The sequence below is a fragment of the Dipteris shenzhenensis genome, chromosome 20 (assembly GCF_047967505.1).
Source record: "Dipteris shenzhenensis isolate YYH24624 ecotype China chromosome 20, Dip_SZ_1.0, whole genome shotgun sequence".
NCBI classification, from domain to species: domain Eukaryota; kingdom Viridiplantae; phylum Streptophyta; class Polypodiopsida; order Gleicheniales; family Dipteridaceae; genus Dipteris; species Dipteris shenzhenensis.
The window spans coordinates 33,050,655-33,064,873 of NC_141615.1; the positions used below are offsets into that span (position 1 = coordinate 33,050,655).

At 39.2% G+C, this 14,219-nt stretch overlaps 2 protein-coding genes across 2 annotated transcripts; both read right to left on the minus strand.

Annotated features, from left to right (window-relative positions):
- Positions 1-8,421: 8,421 nt before the first annotated feature.
- Positions 8,422-9,904, minus strand: LOC147889557 (uncharacterized). The gene is made up of 2 exons (XM_087392083.1): positions 8,637-9,904; positions 8,422-8,529 (listed from the first exon to the last, which is right to left on the minus strand). The coding sequence occupies exons 1-2, from the start codon at positions 9,654-9,656 to the stop codon at positions 8,500-8,502; spliced, it is 1,050 nt and encodes a 349-aa protein (XP_087248209.1). The 5' UTR covers positions 9,657-9,904; the 3' UTR covers positions 8,422-8,499.
- LOC147889558 (uncharacterized) lies at positions 9,807-10,434 on the minus strand. The gene is made up of 2 exons (XM_087392084.1): positions 10,017-10,434; positions 9,807-9,928 (listed from the first exon to the last, which is right to left on the minus strand). Exons 1-2 carry the CDS (start codon positions 10,408-10,410, stop codon positions 9,909-9,911), a joined length of 414 nt encoding a protein of 137 aa, XP_087248210.1. The 5' UTR covers positions 10,411-10,434; the 3' UTR covers positions 9,807-9,908.
- Between the last annotated feature and the right edge of the window lie 3,785 nt (positions 10,435-14,219).

Below are 14,219 nucleotides of genomic sequence, written 5' to 3' on the forward strand. Positions count from 1 at the left end.
TCCTGATCTCAATTTGCCTATCCATGGCGAAGTATGTGAACTACTGCTAGATAACACTACAGGTCCACTAATATTTTGTGATTGCTCCTGTGAATTCTGTGCAGCATTACCATTTTGTGCATCTACATCATCAATCACATTTACTGGTTTATACCAGCTGCTCATCTCATCAAAGACATCTCTACTCATTGTAAACTTACGAGTAGAAGGGTTATAGAATCTATACCCTTTCTGCTATATAGAGAATAACCAATAAAGATGCACTTATCAGGTTTTGGATCCAACTTGGATCTCAACTCATCTGGCACATGAACATAGGCAATGCAACCAAAAACTTTCAAATGAGAAATATCTAGTTTCCTACCAGTATACCTCTCCTCTAGCGTCATGCCATGTATTGTTGCAGTGGGAGTCCTGTTCATTATGTAGACTACTATAGCAATTGCTTCAGCCCAATAATAATCTAGCAGGTCTTTTTCATTGAGCATGGCACGAGATACATGTCCAATATGCTTGTTTTTCCTTTTTGCAAGTCCATTTTGCTGTGGGATATGACTGCATGAATATTGCTGCTTTATGCCATGCTCTTGTAGGAACCTTGCAAACTCATTTGAGAGGTACTCTCCCCCTCCATCTAACCTTAGGCATTTTATTTGCAAGCCTGTTTCTTTTTCAACATAGCTTTAAAAGCTTTGAAATGCCCAAACACTTCACTTTTCTTTTTCATAAAATACACCCAAACTTTTCTGCTGTAGTCATCAATAAAAGTGACAAAATAATGATAGCCTCCCATAGATGCAGCTTGAGTAGTCCACACATCAGAGTGGATTAATTCCAATGGTCTCTTACTCTCTTGAGCATGTCTAGGAACTGGTTTCCTTGTCTATTTTCCAAATTGATAGGCTTCACATACCTTATGCATTTCTGCAACCTTGAACTTAGGCAATCTTGGAACAATATTTTGGGCCTGCATTAATTTAAGTCATTGTACATTAACATGACCAATGCATTTATGCCAAATATCAATATCAGCTACACCGGTCCCATGTGCAAACATTGCTGCACTCAATTCAAGCATATCCGCATCCAACATAAACATCCTGCCCTTCTTCTTCCCTTTTGCTATCAAGTGACCTTTATCTTTCATATCCTCAACAAAGCATCCATGAGGATTAAATCTGACCTGCAAGCCCTACTCAACCATTTCTTAGGGGGGTCACTATATATAAACCCTCTATATCATGTGCGTTCAAGGCCTTTTTGTAAAATCCCGTATCTGTAAAAAAACTCTTGATAAAATCTATCCTTTCTCTATACAAATCTATAAGTTTTTTTCAAAAATTCTTTAAATATTCCCTTATGTAAATTATTTTTTGCAAAATTTAGGGATTTAAAATAACCTTCTGTTGAACTCACGTGATAGGGTTACATATGATCAGTGAACCCCACGAGAACCATTTGAGCAACAGAAACCAAGTTCTTGGCGATATTCGGGACATGAAATACATCAGACAGGTATTTCTTTTTCCCACCCTGCATAGACAAAGTAATTTTACCAATCTGCACAATAGGATGTGCAGTATCATCACCAGTCTCCACAAATCCTGGTCTTTTCATTTTCCTTGCATCATGCATCCATTCTGCATGACCTGTCATGTGGTTTGACACACTTGAGTCAACATACCACACATCATTGCTTTCTTCTACACTTGTCACAGAATTGGTCATGTGCTACACCATAAACAAATGCTCATTTCTGTCATCACCCTGTCTACTAGAGGATGCATAATTGCCTTGTTGCAATTTTCCATTCATGATGTCATTCTGCTTTTTGTAGTAGTCTTTAGCCATATGACCCATTTTACCACAGTAGTAGCATTCAACATTGTTGTTTGCACTTTGGCCTCTCTCCCATCCACCACGACCTCTTTGGCTCCCCCTACCTCTAAAGTTACCACGTCCTCTTCCATAGGACTGGTTTTCTTGAATTTGCTACATATTATGATTTCTGCCATGGCCTCCAGAGCGGCCTGCTCTACCTCTGCCTCTACCTCTTCCAACATTTGAGTAGAAGACAGCTTCTTTTGAAGTTCCTCTTGAAGAAGATGCACCACCATTTCTCTGCTCTTCAGAAATTAGAACAGAAATCAACTCCCCAAAATCAGAAAAATTCTCACCAACGGCAATGGATGTCCAGAATTGTGCATAATCCTTTCCTAAACCATTCAAGGTCACAGAAACTAAATCATCATCTTCCACTGGCGACCCAATATAAGCAAGTGCATCTGCAATCTTCTTCACCTTCATGTGGTAGTCATTAATGCTCATATTTTCTCTCTACATCTGCAATCTTCTTCACCTTCATGTGGTAGTCATTAATGCTCATATTTTCTCTCTACACATTATGCAACTCCTGCTTGAGCTACATTTTCCTGGCTTGTGTATTTGTGCTATACATTTTTATGAAAGTATTCTGCGTGCTTGCATCCTGAATATGCACAATCATAGAATCTAAAATACTGATAGACAGCCAGTACAGAACTTTTCTGGCTCTCTCATGCCAACCTTTAAATGCCTGCAACTCCTGTTAATTAGGAATAACTGGTTCTTGTTCAGCTCTAGTAATGAACTCCCAATAGCCCTTTCCCTTAAGGAAATTCGTCATTCTAAACTTCCATGTTGGGAAGTTGTTCTTGTCAAGCTTTTTAGTGACAATCTATGAAAGAGCATCAGATGCCATTACAGAAGACTGCAAAAATATTATGTCACTGCAAAAAACATAACTTCTGCCTCATAAGGGCAAATCTGCAAAACTGACGAAAGTGGTATTTGACCACACAGTCACTTCCTAGTGATGATTTTGCATCAACAGGCAATAAGAATGATTCTGTCACTCCTAATATCTCTGCGCATAGGCATACGATGCAATTTCTGTGGCAACTTTTCACCAACCTATAGAATAGTGGTCGCACAACAAAAATAGGGCACTTTTCTGAATGCCTGCGGAAAACTTCTGCCCCTAAAATGGGCCCCGAAATGGCCTCAAATCAAAAAAATAAAGTCACCAAAGGGCTTCGTTGTCGCCCGCAGCCTATACTGCCGTCTCACCACACCGTGAAGGGCGTCCCAATCTAGTGCACTCTTGCACTTTTCGACTGTGCTACCTACAGAGATTTGCTCCCAAACTCGAAAAAGGAAAGCAACACTGATCCTCTTACCAAGACACCGTGAACTTGGTTTGCTTTCTTGAGCTCCTTACCATGAACCAAGCTCTGATACCATGTAAAGAGAGTGGGAGAGAAGTAAAGAGTCTCACTTGCAGCTTTCTCACATACACAATGGGAGAATACACACAAAGGTGGAGGCTAAAAACAGTTTTCCTCTTCTTAGTTGTGAAAGCCAAAAGAACTCTCCTTCTAAATACAAAAGCATAGGTGAATCCTATATGTGGGTCTCAAACCAAACTCAACTAACTAAGGTGGCATACTAACTGAGCTACTAACTGGAGTACATAAAGATAGCTGTCATCTAACTATTATTCATGGGCGGTTTACCAACCACATCTGCAGCTAATAAGTCGGTGACATAAATGCACAACGGTCACCTTGGCATATCATGAGTGAAGCTCGATATCTCAACACTTCCTTCCTCCTTCTTCCTCTCCCCTCCCCTCTTTCCCTTCCCTCTTTCTCATGTGAAACCACATTGCAACAATCCGAAGGTCGCTTGAGTGACACTTGTAGACGGCTTGTGGTATGCATTGCTCCCACAAGGAGTAGCCAGGAGTGGAAGCTCTGTCGGCATATCTTCAACTGCCCCACAACACGTGAGTCACCATTGAGACCCACCACACACACACATATAATAATTCCTTGCAGGCTTTCCTTTAATTTGAAGGAGCAACATTTTATGTTTTATTATGGATCTCGCTATTTAAATTCCCTTTGAATTCTTTTTGAGAATTTTTGAATTAGATCTCAGTTAAGCCTAAGCATTACTTTTAGTTGGAAAAAAGGTTTTACCCATGCTTAAAAAGAAAAGCTAAACATGAAGTATACACGCATGTTGAACAATCATGGCCATGTGCTTAAATACACATAGACACATCTGTATTTACTTCTATTCTTGTATTACAAAAGAGTTACCATGTGGAAGCCAAAGGAAGAGTGGGCCTAAATTTGGGTGTTTGTGTGTGTGTCTCCTAAGTTTAAGAGTTTGTGTGTGTATGTGTGCTAAATAAGAAATTATAGATGTTTTTAAATAAGAAAACATTCAAAACATGGATTTTTTTAATAAGAAAACATAGATGTTTTTTGTTTATATGTTTTTGAACAGAGAAAATATAGGTGTTTTTCACAATAAGGAATATAGATGAAATATTGACAATCCACCCTTGACCTCTTAGACTACCATGTGCTCTTAGAGACACACACAAACACACACACACACGCACACACACACACACACACTTTGATTAGTAAATGTATCTCACACACACAGACACTTATTTCTTTATACACGAACACACACACACACGAATACTTTCTTAACTATGAATTATTCTTTTATGTACCCTCGTGAAATCTTCTCTTTACACTTTCTTTTTAACCATGCCACATACCAAGCCCACTAATTATCCCATACCTCCTCTAATCCCTCTTAACCCATGCACTCATTCACTCCTTACTCCACTTGTGACTTAAACTTCACTTGTGGCTAAATTGTTTTTTAAATTATCTAAAAATCGATATGGTTGTCTATATTCCTAGGTAAAGCGATAACAAGCCGGGAAAAACAAGCATTACGTGTCTACCCAAACGTAACTATGATGTTCTAACACCTAGTTTGTTTGGATGGTGGCAAGTAAGTCCATGGACCCCAACCTTGGAACCTAGACTGCCTAAGGATTCAACAGCTTTTTTTAATTATGTTTGTCAAACTCAATATTATGAAAGATTCTTAATTTTGATCAAAATTTTTGCAAACTCTAGTTGCATTTTTCAACTTAGATGTTTCAAACATTTTTTCCTTATATGTTTCACTTTTTGCACTTTTTATCCAATTGATGGAATTAATTGTATGGCTCAATTATTGATGGGACTTTTTAATCTAAACACACTTTGATTTCCCAACTAGCCTTTGGTCGGCGGGCTAGTGCCATACAATTAATTCACATCCATTGGATAATTCTTTAGCATGGATAATCCCCAGTCAGGTGCTCCACCTTATTTTTTACTAACTTTTATATCTATTTTGTAGAAGTGATTTACGCATGTACTACTGGCATTATTTTTTCATTTTGACACTTATCATATAGATCCACTTTTATTTACTTATTATCAAAAGGTGGGGAGTAAGTTCCACATGGTGGGCTTACTCCCCACCATCTAGTCTTATTATTAAAAGGTGGGGAGTAAGTTCCACATGGTGGGCTTACTCCCTACCATCTAGTCTTACCCTCTAAGTTGGGAGTGGAACACACATACAATTTGATTAGTAAATGTATCTCACACACAGACACTTATTTCTTTACACAGGAACACGCGCGCGCGCGTACACATACGAATACTTTCTTAACTATGAATTATTCTTTTATGTACCCTCGTGAAATCTTCCCTTTATACTTTCTTTTTAACCACATCACATACCAAGCCCACTAATCATTCCATACCTTCTCTAATCCCTGCTTAACCCATATACTCATTCCTCTGAAGTCCTCCAGGGGCAAAGCCCTTCCGTGTAGGCCCACTCCAGCGGTGGTCTAATAATGACCAGGAGTCGGAAACATTTGGTGTTGTGGTGCCAACGCAGATGAAGATCTCCCTCCTACCACTGCTGCTGAAGAAGCTCCGCTGCTCTGCTACCAATCCAGTCTTGCACTTGCTCCTGGGTCTGGTTTCGTATCGTCTCCCAAAAATTTTCATTTGTCCATTGCTCATTCCCTTCACTGGAGATAGTGAAGGAATAGCTAGGACCATCGTGCGGAGCCAGGATGGACACCTTACCCTCCGCTCCCTTGCGGAGGAAGAAGAACACACCTAATGGCATGTTTTTTTGCGGATGTGCATATCATTAGGGAAAAAATGGTGTATAATGCGTGATGAGCAATCAACTAAGCTATAGCACTAGCTGTGGGTCCCCAATCATCTCATCTTGTTATCTTACTATATCTTAAGAAAGGGTGGACACAACGAAGTTCTTTCTAGAACATGCTCAAAATTTGAAATGGTGTATGTGACAAGGATGATCCCCCAACAATCCTGGGAACTTTGAGGACACGTCTCCACAAATTGGCGAAGAAACAAACACCTTGTTCCATGGCATTTACACAGGCCAACAAGTTATTGACTTTGAGGCTGGACCAATTGTCGTCACACCTTCGAAAGGGTTCTGCCCTTTGAGTCTATTCAAGGACGAGCATTGCGAAGAGTTGGCTTTCCGAACTTTGTTTTATGGACACGCTCATGCATATGACATACCAACCCGAACGAGCTACCAAGACATAGTCAAATGAGAGTTGTGTAATGAGGACAGAAGGTTTGCATGGTCAATTGAGAACCTACTCTTTAAGACAATGAAAGTGCTGGTGTAGCAAGTGTTGTCATCCACTTGGGTACACATGAGAAATGGTCAACTGCAAGGAAGAATGCTTGATGCAACAATAACAATTGTGGACACAAACATTGAGAGGCTATTACAATCCAAAATTGGCTTCCATGACTTCATTTGCCTCAGAATGTCAGCTGATTATCAACATATGAAGCAAAATGTTTTTGCCCACATTCTTCATCACCTTATCTGCGACTGAGAAACGGTGGGAACCACTCTTGCGATGCCTCCGCGAATTAAAAAAAGCAAGCTTTCCACACACCGCCAATAACAAACATCGACAACTAAGAGCTGACCAAGTCTGATCCTATCACAACCGTGGTGTATTATGTACACAAATTTAGAGCTTTATAGATGTTGCTACAACAAGATGATAGCATTTTGGAACCAATAATGGATTTCTTCTTCGTGACAGAATTCCAAAACAAAGACAACTGACATGATCATGGGCTAATATGGATTGACAAAGCACCCATTTGCAAGAACTGTGATGACAGTTGTGAACAATTCATTGACAAATGCATCACAACAGCACCAAACTCGACATTAAACAAAGCGATTTACAAACCCACAAACACAGACTAACATGCAAAAAAAAAAAGACTACAAATTTGGATTTCCAAATCCACCTATGCGACAAACGCGTGTTTTGAGGCCTTTGCCAGATGAAATGATCAAGACCATACATAAAGGAAACTTTGCAAAGATCACGAGAACTTTGCAAGACAAGAACTCCTACATTGACGTTCAATGCATTCCTTCACACAATTTCAATGTCTGACGAAGAATACGAACTTACAATTCACAAGCAAAAAATTTCATGAGAAGAGACCCAAAGGATGTGTACACAAACAATTTCAACCCAACTTTGACAAGACTTTGGGGAGCGAACATTGATATTCATTTCATTTTAAATCCTCATGGAGCAACATCTTACTACACGTCCTACATAACAAAGATTGACAAAGAAACAAAACAAACAACGCTGTGAAGACAACGATGGCCCAAAGTTTCAAAGACATGGAGCTACAGACGCATGTATTCATAAAGTCGGCAATACAATTTTGAATACGCAACATATCAGCGCACAACAAGGAGTTTACCTATGTCTTTCGCTCCCACTCACTAACACGATAAGAGAATTCATATACATAAACACAAATCCAATTGAAAGTGCAGATTCTAAGCCTGTGGATACGCAAGATGTGCATCATGTAGTTGCGAGGGAAGGTTCAGCTCTGCACGAAGCATGGGCTGTGCCTTACTGACTGGTCCGACCACGAGCATTCCCAAAATTGAAAGTGTCCTGAACTGGCCCATTGCAGGCACAGACCCTTCTAACCTATTTTACATATCATTGGGATCCTAACCTCCCAACACCATCATGGGATAGCATTCAAGAGATTGCTTTTATATATGATTTTCCAAGGTTAATGCCCTCTCGTGATGCAAACTTGAAGTAGTGGTGTGCATAGGTGACCCCTCAACCTAGGTGTGATGAGTCCTGCAGAATCCTTTGCAAATTTCCTCATGTAAAAATCTGCCAGACCAACTCCATCACATCTAGAATGTAAGGTCTACAATCACACGTCTGCGAAAATATCTACTACAAGAATTGTCACGCATCCTAGCTAAGCGTCTCAATGTAATGTGCAATTTATCACCAAAATTAAGCAAGTCATCAGCAGCTTCTGCTGCTGCTGTGACCATGGTGCCTTTACTCACCTTTTGTTACACGTCCATACAGTCCTCTGCTTCTGCCTGCTTACACAACAGAAGATTAACTACAAGAATTGTGACACATCCTAACTTGCAACTTATCACCAAAATCAAGCAAGTCATCAGCAGCTTCTGCTGCTGCCATGACCATGATGCCTTTACTCCTCTTAGTTACACATCCGTAGAGTCCTCTGCTTCTGCCTGCTCACACAACACAAAAGTCTCATCCAACAACGTTTCCTTTTTTTTTAAAGGAGTAACCCAATGTTTTCGTGATATCGTCAAAAAAAAATATAAGTAGTGTCTACCTCGGTCCACTTGTCTGCCCACCACCAATCATGGTCCTGCTGTAAGGGCTTCCCGGTTCCCACATCTTTATGCCAACGTAGATCCGTATTTATGAAGGAAGGATATATTGTGGATTGAACAGCGCCAGCCCAATCAAAATCCAAAAACTTGATCTCAAAAGAATCTTCCACTGATCTCGCCATGATGTTGGGAGCCCGCACATCACCATGCGCCACTTCCATCCCCTCACATGTACAAGTATGTGCCTCCTTCAATGCATTGTGAACTGCTGATCGCAATTCAGACTTTTTAGTTTCATCCAAATGCTTGGCCCACTCATGTACAGTTTTCCAATCTGGACGAGGCAGGTATTCCATCTCAATGGCGACCCAGCCACCTGCAATTTTTTCAGATTTGAAGAGCTTAGGAGCAAGGCCATTACCTGCCCATGTGGCATGCACGGTGTCCCCGTACCTCTTGCAATACTTGACCAACATCAAATCCTTAGACTGCTCCACCTCCACCACAAAGAGAAGTTTGGTGCCAATCCTCTCGACAAATTGAACTGGCTTTGCCTGTAGAGGGTAAGGAATTCTCTTGTCAACTTGTGGAGGACTTGATCCATAGAACTGCTTCAATTCAGTAATACCTTGTCTTAAGGCCCAGAATGCTCTGCAAAGGCAGTCCATGTCTGTCTTGTCGTAGGTATTGGTATAACAATGCATAAAGGTAGTGAATGGTTGGCATGCCACCTTGTTCAAGTAAGCGAGTCCACTTATCCTGATGTGGACACCGACCAGCTCTACAAGAAAACAAGGACAAACAGTACTTGCTCTCAATCTCTGTTCCATACTAGAGAGGAACAAGCCATAATAATGAATCCCCTGAAATAAGGAATTCCCCTCTTCTTTCTTTCCTTGTGACGTGTAAATCAGGTGCGTGCCCTGCACATGAGATCCATCTGTAGGGTAGCCGAGAATTGTTATTGGATTGATGGCCAACCCCAGATATTTGCTAAACAAGCGGTTAATGTCCTCCATTTTGTCGGTCTCACGAGAATAATGCTCTGCCACCAATGAGCATAGATCAAAAGCCAGTTGGCACTCGACATCACCGAACTCGACTGTTGAGGTGTTGTTGAATCTGTCAACAAATGTTGCAAATGCAGGGTGCACTAAGGTGAGGGGAAGAGGGGGCTCTGCTTCTGGAGGGCAGTGACATAAATATACAGGCACTTCTTGTGCTTTTCGCCAGTTCCTAGCCTTCTGCAAAGAGGAGGGTGGCCCGAGCTTTCAGATCAGAGTGAAGTAATCTGCAGTGTGGAAATCCGTTATAAATTGCAGGGATAAAAAGAGTGGAAATCCATTAAAAAGATTCGATAAACACTACACGCTTGAAACCTGCTTCATTCAAGTCCGGCAACGTTTCGATTTCTGCTTCTGTCGCTAAAATCTGTGCGTTGAGAACTGCTACATCGGCTTCAAGCTTAGAGTTATCGGCTTTAAGTTGAGAGATATCGGCTTCAAGCTCAGAGATGAGGGTGTTGAGTTCTTGCAATTGCTCACGGTGCAGTGACGTCTCAGCTCCTGCTAAAGAAGCACTGTATAGGTCGGACAGCACATCTGATTTCTTAATTCTTTGCCGATTCAGGTTAGATCTCATTTCCCGCGCTAAATTTCTGTCCTCTTGCAGTGCAGCTTCTTTGCTGCGAAGAAGGGTGCAGACCTCCGTCCGCTCTTGAGTCAGGGCCTCGAGCCGCCTCTGACGCTCTTTCCGTTTCCTTGAAGAGACCATGTCGAAAGACCTTGCACGCTCTCTCTTATTGCGTTGAAATCCCAAGTTTGAAAGCGAGGTTTCGGATTGTGATGGGAAGTGCGTGCGAAATGGAGATATCGGAATGCATGGAAGGTATCTATTTTTTTATTCTGTCGATTTTATTCACGATGCTTTGAACTTTTGTAGTTCATGGGCGTTAGTCTCTCTTTGAGAATAGAGTGGATTCTATGAGCATGTAAATGCTGCATGTTTTGCGTTCAAGTTTTCGAGTTTTCTTAATGTTTTCTTAATGTTAAAGGTGGGCGAAGCATAATGATTAGTCGTTACATTTTTTATTTGTTTGTACTTTTGCATGATTGTCGTGAAGTTATGTATTAAAGGTGGCTCGGCCACCCGTTCGAGAGTAGTGAGTGCGTCTACTAAGCTAAGCATCTTCTAGCTGTTGTACTTTTTTGCTGCTTTGAATACCTTTACCTATACTCTAGGCGAAAAGCGGCCTTCATAATTTGATCAAGCCTGACAAATAGATCCTTTACCATAATGTAATTCGGTGCGTGAACTTGAAAGAGTATAGTTAAGCCAACATTGCTGATGGCCGAAAAGGTATTGAGGCTGTTTGAGAACGTAAGGAAACTTTTACTAACTGCAAAGGGGAGCTCCAAGGATAATGGAGACCTGCTGTCGATTATGTTCATGCTTGTGCTCGCACTCTCATAAGGTCGTGGCTTATTGTTTCTTCTTATCTTCTTCCGTTCCCATCGAGATGTGACGCAACCCATATTACCAATGATGCTTGTGGGGTGGTCAGTGGCTCAATACTGAGAGCCTGCTATGCCTTTTCAGCTCCTGCTGAAATTCTTGAGAAGATGCAATGCATCTTTCTGTTTCTGCTTGCGGACCTTGACCTTCATTGTTCCTTACGGTCTGTTTTGCTTGTCTGAAGTAGGTTTTTCCATGCGTTTTCCTTGGTTATTATGTCGGTTTCCACTGTTCATGGTTAATTTCACCAAGTTAGCGGAACTAGACAGGTTTAGTTAGGGTTAGTGATGTGGTTAGAGATGTTAGGGTTATGCATTAATGGAACTGGTAGGGTTAGTTTAGGGTTAGTGAGACGGTTGTTATTAAGATTTTTAGGGTTTGTGTGCTCTCTTTGTGGTACTATTGTTCTGATGCACCAGTGATGGCTTGCGGTATTCGATTTGGTAGTTGTTCATTTATTCGTAGGAAGACTGAAGGTCTAGAGTCTTATACTCATCTGTTGTTGTGAAAATGATTGGTTTTGATCGAGGGGTGGCAGCTGTTTTTTGTTTGGCTGATGGTGTGCAAACTAAATGTTATGTCTTGTTGTGTTGTGCTTGCTTGTATGAGTGTGGCTTTGTTTGGCTGATGATGTGCAGACTAAATGTTATGTCTTGTTGTGTTGTGTTGCTTGTATAAGTGTGGCTATGTCTTTCGACATGTTTGGAAGGCATTGTTAATGGAAGGCCCGACATGTTTGCCTCATGCCAAACATTTTATTTCAAAGAAAATACATGGAAAATTTGGAGTCTTTCTTGCAGAGTAGTAGATTTGTAGCTCGGATGTAGCAAAAAATTACTTTAAAGAGAGCATAATCTCTAATGATTGCCTTTGGGCAAAAGCATTTGTATTTTGAAAAGCATTATTTCATTAGTGTAATATGTATTGGCAAGTTCTTAATGAAATCAAATTAAAGCAGATTATTGAAGCACAAGTGTCCTATTTCAATTAATTACTTTTGTAATGCAAATCTAGTTCTTTTTTTCCATTATTATAGGAGAAGTATCTAGCATGAATATATTTGAACAATGATACATGTAATTTAATTTAAACTTTAATAAAACTTCAAGCTAAAATATGTAAACATGATTATACTAATTAGTTTTGCAATGCTAAAATAGTTTATTTTTTTATTTTTTAAATGATGTTGCGATAAATGTTTTTTTTTAAATTTTATTACAATAGATGTTATGGTTTCATTTTTTTAATTGGCGATTTTTTTTAATATTTGCAACAAGTGAGCACTATTGCACATATTTGTACCCTCTATTTTTACCTACAACTGTTGCTCGACATACTAAATGTAAATGATTACTACCTTACGTAGTATTAGTCTTATTAACAAGATGTGTGAGATCATCAATTGAAAACTCATAACAAATTCAAGAATTGTCAATTGCAAACAAAATTGTATACTCTTAAGTATGCCAATAATTGTATTTTTTTTTCACTTTCTAAGAATGAATCATAGACATCTTGGAGTAGACGTATTTCCCATTAAGGCAAGAAGTACTATTTGCTAATTAGACTTAAGCTTGATTAGTTTATATGTAACTAAGTATGAATTACTTGTAATTTTTAAAATTTTGTTTGAACATTTCACTCCAATAGAAAGCTTGTTTCAACATTCTACTCCAAAAGAAGGCTACTATCAGCTATTATAGGTTTGCGTATAAATAATTATATACATTACTCCTAATTTTGTAAAATAGTTCACTATAGCTACAAATTAATTCTAAAGTTTGAGTAACATTTAGTTGTAGAACTTTTTGTAGTGGTTTTTTTATCCTAAAATAAACTATAAGCTTTTACAGACTATGTACTTCTCTAGTGTAGAAAGAATTAAGCAAGAAACGCTTATATTGTAATTTTGGCTTACTTAAAAGGATTTTAACATGACATGCAGGAGTTGTACAGAAAGACATTGTTACTAATGGATCTTTACTATCGAAGTTGACTACAGTTATAAAGAAGAAGCTAAACCGTAAAAAAAGAGGAGAGAAGATTGTAATGAAGCTTTGGTACTATGAAAATGCTAGAGCTTTAGGGTTTTCTGAATTTATAAGCACACACATGCATCTATATAGTCAAGAGTAGTCTATACACAGATATGGCTCTTTCTTTATGTAGTTGTTAAGAACAATATGGTTTGAATGTATCTCTGATAATTTGTATAACTAAATGCTTCTATTTTGTGTTGAACTTTTTGTAGTAAATGAAATTTTAAAATATGAGGTTCAATCAGATATTGTGAATTTATAATATACAAAGTATTTAATATGGCAAGTACATTAGGATTAAGATGTGTAGTTTTTAAATTAGAATAAGATATTGAAGTTGTAATAAATGTAAAATTTTCAGATTCAAGTAGGTACTACACTAAGGACAATGCAGTAGTCCCTGTTGAGTCTGATGGGGAATCATCAAATTTTGCTATGGTGACCGTCGACAAGAGCTCTATGAAGAGAATGTATAATGAGGTAGATTGTAGAGAAGATAAACGAGTCAAGTTAGAATATCCACAGGAGGAAAGATCTTATCACACTTTAACTATAACTTTAACTATAGAGTGTTCGGATGATTTGAGTGTTGAAAGTGAGTATTCGCCTAATGAGAGGGCTTTATTCATTCATGAAGTGAACTTGTCTATTAAGAATGGAATATTCGAAGGTAGAGTATTGAATAAGTATGGCACCTAGGCCTTACATAACGTCAATTACCCCAAGAGTTTGAAACTAGATCTAACTGATAGAGAAGGAGGCGGGTGTATTACATTTGCTATAGGCGAGGTTTACTATGCCGACTTTGTCAAGACATTGAATATAGGAGATTGCATTAAGGTTACAAACTTCGCAGTTTGTAATAGAAATACTCGGAACGATGGGGGAACATCTAATTATACCTTGGTATTTGATCCTTCGACTAGAGTCGAACGTACTGAAATGTTTGCAATTGGCCCGATATTCATTCTGACCACTAGCATCTGCAAATACAAAGAAGATTGTAAAGAGATAATGAGCAAAGGACAA